Source organism: Agelaius tricolor, unplaced genomic scaffold, assembly GCF_023055355.1.
Source record: "Agelaius tricolor isolate 1412-34295 unplaced genomic scaffold, bAgeTri1.0.p SCAF_20, whole genome shotgun sequence".
Lineage (NCBI taxonomy): Eukaryota > Metazoa > Chordata > Aves > Passeriformes > Icteridae > Agelaius > Agelaius tricolor.
In genome coordinates, this window is record NW_027269280.1 from 9,759,888 (window position 1) to 9,773,126 (window position 13,239).

General features: G+C 48.6%; 1 protein-coding gene across 3 annotated transcripts in view; it reads right to left on the bottom strand.

The window, feature by feature from the left end:
- The window catches only part of TPCN1 (two pore segment channel 1), a 42,328-nt gene that overhangs the window by 5,359 nt on the left and 23,730 nt on the right, over positions 1-13,239 (bottom strand). For all 3 annotated transcript variants that reach the window (XM_071445477.1, XM_071445478.1, XM_071445479.1), the window contains 17 exons: positions 12,927-12,961; positions 12,330-12,388; positions 11,496-11,595; positions 10,466-10,582; positions 9,451-9,575; positions 7,843-7,891; positions 7,590-7,653; positions 6,767-6,811; positions 5,528-5,584; positions 5,384-5,437; positions 4,972-5,044; positions 4,656-4,763; positions 3,405-3,476; positions 2,452-2,541; positions 1,646-1,761; positions 923-969; positions 360-513 (listed from right to left, as the gene is read on the bottom strand). In XM_071445477.1, the coding sequence (XP_071301578.1) occupies positions 360-513; positions 923-969; positions 1,646-1,761; positions 2,452-2,541; positions 3,405-3,476; positions 4,656-4,763; positions 4,972-5,044; positions 5,384-5,437; positions 5,528-5,584; positions 6,767-6,811; positions 7,590-7,653; positions 7,843-7,891; positions 9,451-9,575; positions 10,466-10,582; positions 11,496-11,595; positions 12,330-12,388; positions 12,927-12,961 (1,365 nt within the window). The remainder of the gene's footprint in view (positions 1-359; positions 514-922; positions 970-1,645; positions 1,762-2,451; positions 2,542-3,404; positions 3,477-4,655; positions 4,764-4,971; positions 5,045-5,383; positions 5,438-5,527; positions 5,585-6,766; positions 6,812-7,589; positions 7,654-7,842; positions 7,892-9,450; positions 9,576-10,465; positions 10,583-11,495; positions 11,596-12,329; positions 12,389-12,926; positions 12,962-13,239) is intronic.

The window sequence follows — 13,239 nt, forward strand, 5'->3', positions numbered from 1 at the left end:
TTTCCTAGAAACCCTGCATGAAATGCACATGAACTTCCTATTTCAAAGAATTTGCTTGAAATGGCTCAAGTGGTTGAAGTTTGTGTGTGTGTGCATAGATATATATAAAACCCATATAAATACACCCACTCATGCTTTTTGGGGAATTCTGGGGGAGAGATGAAGGGCAGAGCAGAAAGACCAGACAGAAATATAACACAAAGAACAAGCTCGAGCAAAAGAACAATGAGCAAAAGAATTAGCTCAGGATGTCAGGTTAAAAAAAGAAAATTAAAAACTCTGTTTTTTCCTGGCCAATCCCATTTTCTCCTAGGGAGAGAAGACACAAGGCTGCAGGTCAGCCAGGCCTCAGCTCTGACCTTCTGAATCCTGGTTCTTCCGAGTGTAGTTCATGCGGAACACAAAAGCGTCCAGGATGAAAGCCACGATGATTGTCATCACCACCATGGTCACAATGTAGAAGATCATGAAGTACAGACGGCTCCAGTGAGTGGTTTGGGATGTCACCCCTTCCTAAAGAGGAGAGGGAAGGAGTGAGCAGTGCACAAAAGGAGGGAGAGGCAGCGTTAACTGCTTATCAACAGGCACAAAGCTGCACAAACACTCTGCCCCCAGGGAATGCTTGTGCAATCAATGCTCAATGCCCCAACAGCTAAAAAGAGATGTTCCTACAGGCAAACACAAAGAACATCCAAAGCTGGTGGCTTTGGACAGCAGGGTGACAAACTGGAGTACAGGGTGACTTCATTTGTCCAGCCTGTGAAGCCTGAAACGTGCCCAGCAGCATGGCAGGGGTCAAATGCCTCCCAACAATCAGGGCCAAAAGACACCTGGCAACAAAGCCACCATGGGAGGAAAGCAGTGGTGCTGTGCAAGGTGTGCCTGAGCTGGCAGCCCGTGCTGCCTGCAGGGGCTCACTCACCATGATGATGTACCAGTCGTTAACCACCGTCAGCTCAAACAGCGTCACTGCACACAAGAGGGAGCAAACACACACAGGTAATTGTTATATCCATCCTGACCTGCTTTACAGTGATTTTTAGATGAAGTGTTTGACAGGGAAGACTGACACAAGCCAGCCAAGTTTGAATAAAAACAAATAAACAGCAAATCCAGAGAGAATGCAGACCCTCCCCACTGCAGCTCCTTCAGACAAAGGGTCAGACACACAGAACCTCCAGCACTGCTCCATCTCTGTTTCCTAAGGAATCAGACCTGACTCCTCACCAGAGAGCATGGAGACCTCTGAAATCTCCAGGAGATAATCATTCTGCTCACACATTATGAAAAATCATGGAGAGCAATCAACACATTCAAATTATTCTTCATCAGAGTGTTTAAAGAGAGGCTGTTGGTTCCTTAGAAGGGCAGTGCCTTAATGCCCTCCTTGAACACCTCTGGTGTGATCACCAGCCAGAACAGATCTGCTGCCTTCCAGCTGGCTCTGAGAGACCTCTACTTCCCCTGCAGAGCAGCCCTGGCACAGTCAGTCAGCTGGAGCTCTCCAGACAGAAAGAGCAGGATGCTGAGTGAGGTGCATTAGCAGGACTGCCTGGGAGAGTCCCAGGCTCACATGAGCATTACAGAGCCATCCAGCTCTGCAGGAACACAGGATAATCTTTTCTAGGGACAAAAGTGCCCTTACCAAAGCTGTTCAGAATGTTGTCAAAGTTGTTGAGATAGTAATAACCCTCTTCCACAACTGTTTTGTTGCCAACTGTGTGGTTCACCCAGCGGTAGGAATCTGCGACCGTGCTTGTGCTGGTTGGAGAAAACAGGACAAAAAATCAGCAGAGACTGGAAAAGCAAGGGAAATCTAAAAAGTTATAAACACCAGCCCCTCTAGAAGGTGGTAAGAAGAGTGGCAATTTCTACCTCTTGGCCAATATTTGTCTTTTCCTCTGAAAGGAATCCTCTCCCCTTCACAGCACATGAGCACATGGAGTCTCTCTAATCATTCAGCAAATATTATACCAGAGAAAGTGAGAGTTTGAGTTCCTTGGCTCACACCCTTCAAGCTTGGCATTTCCAAGTGGTCTGCCATCATTAAAGGTGAAAAGGGCACAAGCACAGCTTAGAGTCCAGGAGCAGGTGAATTCATGTTGGGTGAATTTGCTGCTGGACAAGCAACTCTGGCATCATAGAAACAGAATGCTTTGGGTAGGAAAGGACCTTAAAGCTCATCCATTTCCACTCCCTGCCATGGGCAGGGACACCTTCCACCATCCCAGGTTGCTCCAAGCCCTGTCCAACCTGGCCTTGGACACTTCCAGGCATGGGGCAAGAGAAATGAAGTATCTCCTGGATTTTTGCCATGTGTTGCCTTAGCTACAAAACCCCATTCCATTCAGCCCCAGGCCACTTCTCCACAGGGAAATGGAGTTGCCAGAGCTCCCTGCTGCTGGCTGAGCACCAAAAGCACTCTTGAGGGGGCTGGATTGAGGTACTCACTTGCAGCAGTTCGGGTAGACCACGCCAGCAAAGAACTCCATGCCAACGATGGCAAAGCAATAGTAGAAGATCAGCAGGGTTAAACCCAGGCTGGAGGCAGAAACAGAAAGAGTACTGTGCTGCTGAAGAGTTGCTAAGGCAGGGAAACACAAAAATCCTAGGCTGGTTGCTCTGGGAGGAATTTCCAAGGGATGGGAAGCAGCACTGGAAAGCCCAGCCCACCCTCCCTGCTGCTGTGGCTCTGCAGCTCTTTCCTGCTCTCATTCAGAGAGCCCTTGGACAAGGAGTTTGCCACTCACTGAAGAGAGAAAGCAAAGAGCAGCCTGGATCCCCTCCCAGCCTGTCCTTTTCTGTTCAATTAACATCTCTCCACAGCTCCTTCACTAAAGAACACCACACACTGTTTGTGCCCTCTCCACATCCTTGCAGGCAGGGACTGTGCCAAGAGCAGGGCTCTCCAGCCAGCTCAGGACTCCTGGCAGGGAGGCAGGGCTGAGGAGCAGCACTCAAGCTCCAGGCTCCCTCTGCCCCACCATTCCACAAAAATGCTCTCAGGGGCTCTGCTGAGGACAGGGAACAGCTGGGGCCAAGGGGATTTGTGCCAATGTTCTTCCCACAGGGGCTTTGTCTTCCAGCAAGAGCTGGGATGGGGGAAAAAAACTAAAAATTATTCTTAGTTATCCTCCTACCACCAAAGCAGGAGGAGCCCAGGGTGCTGGACTGTTGTTGCTCCAAGGAATTGGAAGATGAACACTCCACTGGCTGAGAAGAATCAGTAACCACCCACTGACAGATCAGAGCAGGTTGGACAGGGACCTGCCCTGACCCCAAACCTTCATTCCCCTCTCTGCCATCACCCCTAAATCCCTTCAGCAGGTTGCACAGGTCCCCCAGCCTGATCCCAAACCTTCATTCCCCTGTCCCTGCCACCACCCCAGGAGCAGAGGTGGTACCTGGCCATGCGAGGGAACAGCTCAAACATGGTGTCCAGCACGTTCCTGTAGCGTTTCTTCAGCTTGAACAGCCTGAAAGGAGAGGCCAGGAGTTACCCACAGCCTGCAGCTCTCCTGGTGTTGGGGGAAAGAGCAAAAAGGAGAATCCCAGCCCTCTCTACCTTGCAGGTCAATGACAGTGAAGTTTCCTGACTTTCTGTTCAAGTGGTCTCTGCTCACCTCTCTGCAGTCCCATCTAAAGGTTTATGATACATTCTACTGGACTGAGGATCTCAGGGAAAAAAGGCTGTCTTTTTACATGGCATGATGCATAAACAGCTATTTAAAACTCCTAAAAATTGTAAGAACTTACACCAGACCTGTGTACAGGGTCAGGATTCATTCCTGCTTCCCCCAGACACAAGCTTTTCTGTGTTTCCCCCATGACCCAATAAAAATTGATGAAAGAAAACTACACTGTGCCTGCTAATTTAAGATTTGGCAACCCCATCGGCCTTTACAGAGAAACACAGCTGCCAAACAGGCTTTGGCAGGAGAGGAACAGAGAAAACATTATTTTTTTTCCCCTCCTGAGTGTCATGAAGTGTTCTTAAAATCCTCACTGAAGAGCTAAATTACATCAGCTTGTTTTTAATGAAACATTTCACCTCAAATCCCTTTCCCCTGTGGCTCTGGAGGCGTTTGTGAAGGTGAGGGTACCTCGACATGAGAGGGTTAATCAGCCCCAGCTCCCTGAACTGCAGAGAGGTGACAGGCCATGGTCTTGCTCCAAGTGTGAGATGCAGTTGGAGCAGGGCAGTACTTCACCCTAGAAAGCAGCATCCTTTGAAAACTGTAATTTCTGGTAATTCAATGGAAATTATTAAACTGCCTCAGACCATCTCACCCTGACAGAAAAGCTTTTCTCTGAACAGCATCAGACAATTTAGAGGAGGTGTAAGAACCCCACGAAGGCAGACACAGGATAATCTGTCCCCAGTAAATCCCTTGATCTCTATTAGAGATCAGCTTAAGCTCCAAAGCACAGGGTTTTCATATCCCATCCCAAGTTTTTGTTATCTCTCATTTTGATAACTCAGGCTAATCCCATTACCCCACGCAATTCCTGTTGGCCACGGTCACATTCCCACAGAGCAATCCTTGCCCTCTCCTGCTAAGGAGCTCAGTCCCCAGTGGGACTGATGGAAAACAAGCCCTGTTTTCTCCCACCTGCTCTCTGGGATTCCTCCTTCCCAGCCTTTCCCAGCTCACCTCAGCAGCTGGAGGGGTCTCAGGACCACGATGAAGTAAAAGGGCTCCATGTTGAATGCCAGTGCCATGAGCCCCAAAAATGCAAACAGGGTGACTGAGAAGTCAAAGCTGGAAAGAAAAATGAGATAAAGTAAATGTAAGAGCAATGATTTATCAGCAGTGCTTCAGCAGAGAAGAGGGGTTGGTGCTGCTCCAGCCTAACAAGATGCACGAGGCCAGGGGCAGAAGAATTTTAACAGCTGGCTGATGGCCTCCTCTCTCCAGGCTTGGCTCAGGAGTTGGTGTTTCCAACCCAAAGAGATGGATGTGCACTTACAGATTCCAGCCTGAGGACAGGTACTCCACAGGCCCCAGCCCAGTGGTCTTCAGGAGCAGCTCCACACCATAGACTGCAACACAAGAGCATCAGGAATGAGCAGCCTCACAGGAAAGGCCCATGGGAAGCCTTGCCCTCATGGATGTGTGGTGGTTTTAAAGGATTTCTGTTAAACAGGGGTTTAACTGACCCCACCCATCCTCTTCACTCTCAGTGATGTGCCAAAGGGACTTTTCCCCTCCAAATCAATACATTTCCCTGTGTTCATGGAGATTTCTCTCTGGAGAAGTTCTACAAAACAATCCCTGCCAGGCACACCATTGTTCTGGATGGAGGCTCTACACCCATAACTTCAATTCCCTTCCCAGCTCCTCAGGAAATGACACAGCTCTGTTGGGAAGCATCAGCTTACTTGTGAGGAAGACTATGTAGCTCCAAGGGACATTCCTGGAGAAGAAATTCCCTCCTGCAAGACACAAGAACAGCTTTCTCAAGTCCTCCCTTTTTTCCAATCCCCCAGCACCACAGTGGAGCAACAAGCTGTGCTGTTTCCTACCTTGCAGCATGAAGGTTTCAACAAGAATCCAAATTCCATTCACAGCCACCACAGTGTCTGGAAAAGAAAGGAAAAACCCATAGCAAAACCACTCCTGGGTATCCATTTCTTAGGCCAACAAAAAGAACACAATATAGGACAAATGGCATTGGTTCCAAGTCAGTGAACAAAGGGAACTCATAAATTGTGAGTCTTCCCCCATGTCTTTCTCCAGGTCTTTAAGAGATGCAGTGCCTTTATGTTCAAAAAGAAGCAAAACTAAAATGTAAAAAAAACCCCAAATTACTGAGTAGGAATAATCACTTAGAAGCCAGCAGGTAGCAGCAGGAGAAGCACTCTTCCTCCTCTAGAGGAGAGAGGCACAGACTCCCTGTCTCAGGCAGCTCAGCTGCCAAGCAATCCCTCCAGCAGTGAGGATGCTCACAGCTCCTTGAGAGCACACAGAATGTGGCTCACTGGGGAGGCACTTCCTCATCCAGCATCCTTCAGCTGCAAGATAAACCCCCCAAGGTTGGGAAAGCTGACCACCATCCCACCTACATGCAACAGGCCTCACAGAGGTGCTGTGCAGTGAGCCAGGGAGCCTCTCCAGAACGAGAGCTGAGAGCCCAGGCTGCTGGGACAATGCAGCAGTTCCCTCCCTCTGTACCAAAACTCCAACATTTGTCCATGAACCACAGCTCAGACCACACCAAGTTTGGGAAGGACATTGAGATGCTTGAGTGCATCCAGAGGAGGCAACAAGGGGTGGAACACAAACCCTGTGAGGAACCCCTGAGTGAGCTGGGGATACTCAGCCTGCAGAAAAGGAGACTCAGGGCTGCCCTCCTCACTCTGCACAGCTCCTGAAAGGTGCCTGTGCTCAGCTGGGGCTGGGCTCTTTGTCCAGCAGCACTGACACAACCAGAGCACACAGCCTTGAGCTGCACCAAGGGTGTATTTCCCTTGGATACAGGTTGGATATAAGGAAAAAGTTTTTCACAGAAAGGGTGATAAAGTTCTGGAATGTTCTGCCCAGGGAGGTGGTGGGGTCCCCATCCCTGGGTGTGTTTAACAAAGCCTGGATGTGGCACTGGGTGCCAGGGTTTAGCTGAGGTACTGGGTTGTACTCCATGATGTTCAAGGTCTCTTCCAGCCCAGTGATTCTGTGAAAGTTCCTCCAAGTTCCTTGGAGGGCTGGCAGAGCCAGCAGACCAGAGGCACACGAGCAAGGGAGCCAAGCAGATTATTCCTACTCACACATGGTGTACTGGAACACACGGGACTTCACCAGGATGTTGATGCCTGTGTGAAGGAAAGGATGACAAAACAAACCATGGTTTACACCATCCTCCACACCACAGACCCCTCTCTCTTCTCCCTAGAGACATTTTCCATAGAAGCTAAACAGATCAGCAGATTATTAGCTTCTACTTTTTGGGAACAAGTTTAAATATCCTTTAGAATTTTAGCAGCAATGAAATCCTTATCCTTAGCCCCCAGGATGCCCTGTTTGGTCTCTAAGTGCTAATTCTGGGGTGGACAGAGGTAAATGCTCTGTGTTTGGAACAACAAGGAGGGTTGGGAGCATCAGCAGAGCTCTGAGGGCTCCTGTGGCAGCTGTGTTTGGATCAGAGGGTGTCAGCTGCTCCCCAGGAGCACACACCACCTCAGAAGAGCTGCAGGTTCTTAATTTTGAATGGTGACATCCAGTCAGGGAACTTGGGACACAGGAGGTAAATTGGCAAGACATGGCTCTGATGGGGGTTTCAGGCCTTTCTTCCCTTCCCAAACTGCTGTCCTTGACCTGAATGGGACCAGGCAGCCTGAGAGCTTTTGTGACAACCCAAATCCCAGTCCACAGTCACTGCAGGAATATTTCCAGGACAGGAATCCTCCCTGGAGACTCTGAACCCAAGTCTCTGGCCTCGGAGGCTCTGGATGCACATGGAGTTGGTTAGAAGGCCTTCCCTCAGGTGTTTGCCAGGGACACAGGAGAAAGTCCCTTCAGAGTGTCCTGTCTTTGTAAAGAAAGGCTCTTCCTGCCATCTGAGCCCATGCTGCCATGCCAAGGGTGAGTTACCTTTGAAGATAAGGAAGGCAGTCCGTGGCAGGTCATCGAACCAGTGCTCGCGGTTCCGCTTGGCCTGGGAGCAGAACAGCCACGGTCAGCAGCAGCCAGAGCCACACCCAGCCAGGCAGAGATGGAGAGCCACCCTACCCCCAGCACTGCTTCTCTTAGATTGCCTTTGTTTCTCACCCAGCTCCTCTCTAACCACTCCTTTTCTCTCCCTCCCACACACGGTTTGCTTCCTCTCCACCCAACAAACTCTTACCTTCCATTTTAAGCCAACAACTTCATAGAAATTGTAAAAATCCTTTAGACTGCAAAACAGAAAGAAACATCTGATCAGAGAGATCCTTAATTGTCCCTGTCAGACATCACCAGTGGAGAGTCCTGGAAGTTATTAACTCCTTATCAGAACTGCAGCCACAGCTGACAGGACCCAGCAGTGACCTCCTCCCAGCCTGGCCAAAGGTTCCTGATTGACAATAGCCAGAATCTCCTTTCTGAAATGCTTCAGCCTCAAGGGAAACTCTGACTCTGCTGAACTCCAGTGAGAGGAAAGACCTGAGGCTTAGATGCCAGCTCCAAGGGATGGAGATTGCACTGCTCTTCATGAAGAAGTCTTGGACTGGCTTAATTACTCGTACAGTCCTTTTCTAACATCCTTGCACATTTTCTTTTCAAGGTAAAAATGAAGTTTGAAAAAGGACATGAAAGCAAAGAAACTCATAGAACATGAGTGCCTGTCTAGGTGCCCAGGGTCAGGCCTGTAACAGCTTTTATGTGTCTGGAAGTGAGGATGCTGAACTTCTCAGACTCTTACTGGTGACACTGGTGCCTAAATTTCACAACTCAGTCTTTCTCTCTGTGCCATTTTCAATACTTCTCTGTGGCACTTGACTTCAAGGAGAAGCATCAGCACCAGTTCCATAGGAGAGTCACTTGGAACCTGTCTGTGAGCAGAACAAAGGGAAAGGAAGAGAAGGTCTCCTACTCTAATTCCCTCTACTCCCTTGCTAGCTGGAGTTAGCAGCACCCACCCCCCACCAGAATGGCAATTCTCTGCCTCATAACACAGAGGATGGCAGCCCTGAAAGCACCAGCAGAACCAAATTTTAATTAACAAAACCCTGGGGGGGACAGCCAGCTGCTGGAAAAAAGCAAAAACTTGTTAAAAGCTGCGAGGCTGCGCTGAGTGAGGAAATGCTCCAGGCAGGCTCCAGTGCTGCTCCCCAGCCCCTGCCTCTGCTCTGCCAGGGGAGAGGGGAGCAGCTCCTGCCTGGGAGTGCCAGCAGTGCTGTATCCACAAGAGGGCAGGAACTCCAGCACCTCAGCTCTCAGGGTACCCACCCCTCCCAGCTGCCTGCTTGCCAGAAAAACCCTGCATAAACCCAGCCATCCTCTCCAAAGCACAGCCCAGCTGCAGGGAGTGCAGCAAGCTCCCTGCTCTGGCTGCAGCACTGTGCTGGTGCTTGAGGGTCCCCAGGATGAGGGAAGAGATGAGGATCTGACTCCATGTTTCAGAAGGCTGATTTCTTATTTTATGATATATATTATATTAAAAATGCTATACTAAAACTATATGAAAGAAAGAGAAAGGAGACATCAGAAGGCTAGCAAAGAATGGTAATAAAATCTCTGACAGGCCAGAGCCTCGACACAGCTGAACCATGATTGGTCATCAAGAAAAAACAATCCACATGATGCCAATCAAAGATGCACCTGCTGGTAAACCATCTCCAGAGCACATTCCACAGCCATCAGATAGTTACTGTTTACATTTCTTTTCTGAGGCTTCTCAGCTCCTCAGGAGAAAAATCCTAGCGAAAGGATTCTCATAAAATATGTGAGTGACACAGCAGCAGGACCATCCTACCTGACTAAAGGGGTATTGCTCTGGTTCAGTGCTTTGAAGGTGAGATATCTCTCCCTGGCACACATCCGAGGCTTGTAGAACCGCAGCAGCCCTTCAAAGTGCTTGAAGGAAATTCCAGATGGCCTCTGGCAACAAAGGAATGCTGTCAGAAGCAGCAGCAGCAGGCAGGAATGAACAGAGCTTTTAATTCTCACTCTGGATTTGTTTTAAGCAGGATTTCATACGTTATAACTGAGCCCCCAAAGCACCCTGAGCTATTACTTTAACACACCAAGCTCATCCCAGGGCACAGAGATCAGAAAGCCTTTCTGGCAATGGGTCCCTCCAGCAAATGCAGAACTGTTCCCTGCTGCCCCATCACCTGAAAGTTGTCCAACCAGACACCCCAAGCAGAGTTCAACCCCTCTTCTTGGGAAATTAGCAGGCAGCCTAACAGATCCCATCATGGCACTTTTTTAAGACCATCAGCTATGTGCACTAAACATGAACTAATCTACTAGAAGTGGGTTAGTTATTTTTGGGTCTTATTTCTCTTGCTGCTCCAACAAGTTAAGCAAGAAATCAACCTTCTCCCCACAGTGCATGTCCCTGTAAAAATCAACCCTCTCCCCACAGTGCTTGTCCCTGTAAAAAGCTGTTTGTAGGTGAATTCCTTCTGTTTCTGCACTGCTCACTTGTGCAGGATCTAGAGAATGGATTATATTTTCAATTGTATGACCCATCCCTCCTCTCAGTAGTGATGCCTGGTAAGCCAAACAAGTCCTCAAGTGACCCAGGCTGATTCAGAGAGAAATCAATGATCACATGCACTCCAGAACAAACCTCTCTCATTTTACCTAGCCATAACCTCACGCAGGGCTGAAATTCAGACCACTCTGCTTTTTCTCCACTAACAGAGGTGAACATGAATGAAAAAACCACCAGCCCATGGTGAGCCTGATCACAATGGACAGAGAAAAAAGCCCTTTTTTTGGAGGTCAGCAGGCAGGCCAGGGTGCTGCTGGCCCAGCTGTACCTGTTTGGTGACCAGCAGCCGGTACGCGTGCTGGATGGCCGTGCGCTTGTGCAGCAGCAGGGACTTGAACTTCCTCTTCTCAATGTCATTGAAAGTGTCAAACACAACAGCCAGAAGCTGAGAAGACAGGAAAAAAAACCAAGAAAGAAGTGCTGTTTTGACCTTTATACTCTGCAGGGTTTCAGGGAAGCAAGGAGAGGCACTGCCTGCAGCAGGAATGCTGCTGATGGAGCTGGTGAGGTCCCACTGGCACCAGGGATCCCACAAAGGGATCCCCAAGCTCTGATGCACTTTTTAGAGGAGGTCCAGATGTTTCTGGTCTCTCAACACTTGCTAGTGGGTTTTAAGAGCTACACAAGTGCCAGCAGAAAGCCGTATCAAAAGATTTATTAAAATGCCCTGATCTGTTCCTGGAAAGCAGGGTTTGAGGGCTGCTCTCTGCATCCACCCTTCCTGGGAGCTTTGGCTAACACACAGCAAAGCTAACCCTCCATCTGGGGAGGCAGTGAAATCCAACCACAAGCATCAAATCCCTCACCTTGGGCTGCAGAATTCCTCAGCTCCTTTGGCAAGGCCTTTTCCAGCACTCACATCCTCCCCTGGGCAGCCGTGCTCTCACTCTGCAGTGATCAGCACTGCAGTCCTGCCATCCTGAGTAATTCCATCCCCTTCAAACTGATTTACAAAGTATTTCGGGCAAGTCCAGATAATAAAATGCCATCTTATGATAAATAATTAAGACAGAGAAGGATAATAAATTTCATGTAACTGAGTATGTCACTCCAAGCACGATATTAATGGGAGAGTAGTTGAAAGATGCTCATATAATTTGGTTTTCTGTGATTTAGTTCAATTCCTCATGGTTAGGCATTAAAAGAGTTCTATCTGTAGCCAAGCTGCCACTTCTAGAAGTGTTCTGCCAAAGGGTCTGAGATGATTGCAGAGCAGTTCTGGGAATGGGGAAGACTCTGCTGAGCAATGAGCTCCAAAAGCAGGCAGAGGGAAGGGAAGTGCTCCCCTGGGGACTCACCAAGTTCATGATGAAGTAGAGCTCGATGGAGAGGTACACGATGAAGAAGACACAGGACCAGGGGTTGCGGGCGTAGGACGGCATCATCACATCAGGGAAACTGCATCCCAAAGGACACAAGGGTGAGCCCCAAAAACCTCATGGCACACAGCCCACTGCACAGCAACAGGCACAGGGAAGGGAGTGTGTATGTATGAACTCACATCTAAAGATCTGCACAGTTGTACAAAACTTGTGGAAAAATAATAAATGTGGCAAGCGCATTCCTCACACACCCCAAACACCAAATGGGATTTGTGGTCTGGTTAAGGGCTATGCTTTGGTACTTAACAACAGCAGTACAGCCCTGGTGCAGGTGTTACCACCTCAGATTTCTTCCATCCTTTGCTAATCTCCTAATCCCCAGGGCTCTCCCTGACAGCAGATCAATATTTACTCACTGCTGTTATCCCAGTTTCCTAGCAGACAGGGGAAGTGCGGCACAGGAATGGGAAGTTACTTCTCAACAGTGAGCTGTTGGCTGACAAAGGAGCACAAACACATTTTCCCTTCTTGGACCAAGGCCTAACAAAGCTGTTTCCCCCTTACTGCCCTCACAGTGATGAAGACATCTGAGTCCTTAGAGATAACTCTGCAGCTGAGGTCACAGTGTCCTAAAGTAAAGTGGAATAGCAGCTCTTCCCATGCAGGCTGACCCTGGACATCTCTCTCTCTCTCAGGCAAAGGAAAGGGGTCACACATTTTGGGACAGAGCATTTCTGCAGATAAACTCTTGGCTCTGCCAGACTCCTTTGGGACAAAGGGAAAGACTGAGATAGAAGAGCATGAACTTACTTTGAAGTGGTCAAAAGCACAAAGAGATTCACCAGGCTGTTCTCTAAGGTATTGAAGTACTGAAAGAAAAAAATCCCATGACAAAATGCAAGCAGGAACTCATAGGGACACTTTGTTCAAAGAAACAACCAGTCCCCCAACCCCTTTGGATTCAGGCACTCCCACAATTCCCTGATGCCTTCCCTAGGGAAAAGTACTACAGCACTTTTAAAGTTCCCTGAGAAATGGTGTGTGAAGGGTTAAGCCAAAAGCACATTTTTATAAGTACTTTTTCCCAGGCAGCAGGAACCAGTGGCTGCTGGACTCTGACCACAGCAGTGGAAGTGGCTGAGCTTTGCCCCAGACACCTCCTCCCCTGGGGACAGGGGCAGGTGGCTCTTTTGGCTGAATGAAGGCACCAAGAACAAGGAACAACTCTGAGAATGTTCCCTTTGGGACATCTTGTCTTGGAGGAAGTTCCTTCCACAGTTTTCCTCCCCACAGAGGGTAAAGCAGGGTGACACTGCCAGGAGCTGCCAGTGTTTGGTCTCACATGGTTTAATAAACTATGACTGCACTGTAATGTTGAATTCTTCATGAAAAAATCGAGATACTCACTGGATCCGAGTGGTTAGGAGAAAACAAGTAAAAACCTAAAGAGGCAGCAGAGAAAATAGAGAAGGAAAGAAAGGAGAAAAAACAAACAAAAATAAAGTCAGTTCAATGTCGAGCAGTGAAGCAATTCCCAAAGGAAAGGTCCCACTAACAGCAAATCCTCTCTGACACCCTGAGAATGGGAGTATCTGGAAATTTTCTCCACAGAGATTTGCCAATAGATGTCATTGGCATTTCACTGCTCCTTTTGGAAAATAAACTTTCTGGGGATGGTTTGGGCTGTAGCAGGTACACTCCAGACACATGCATTTGTGGG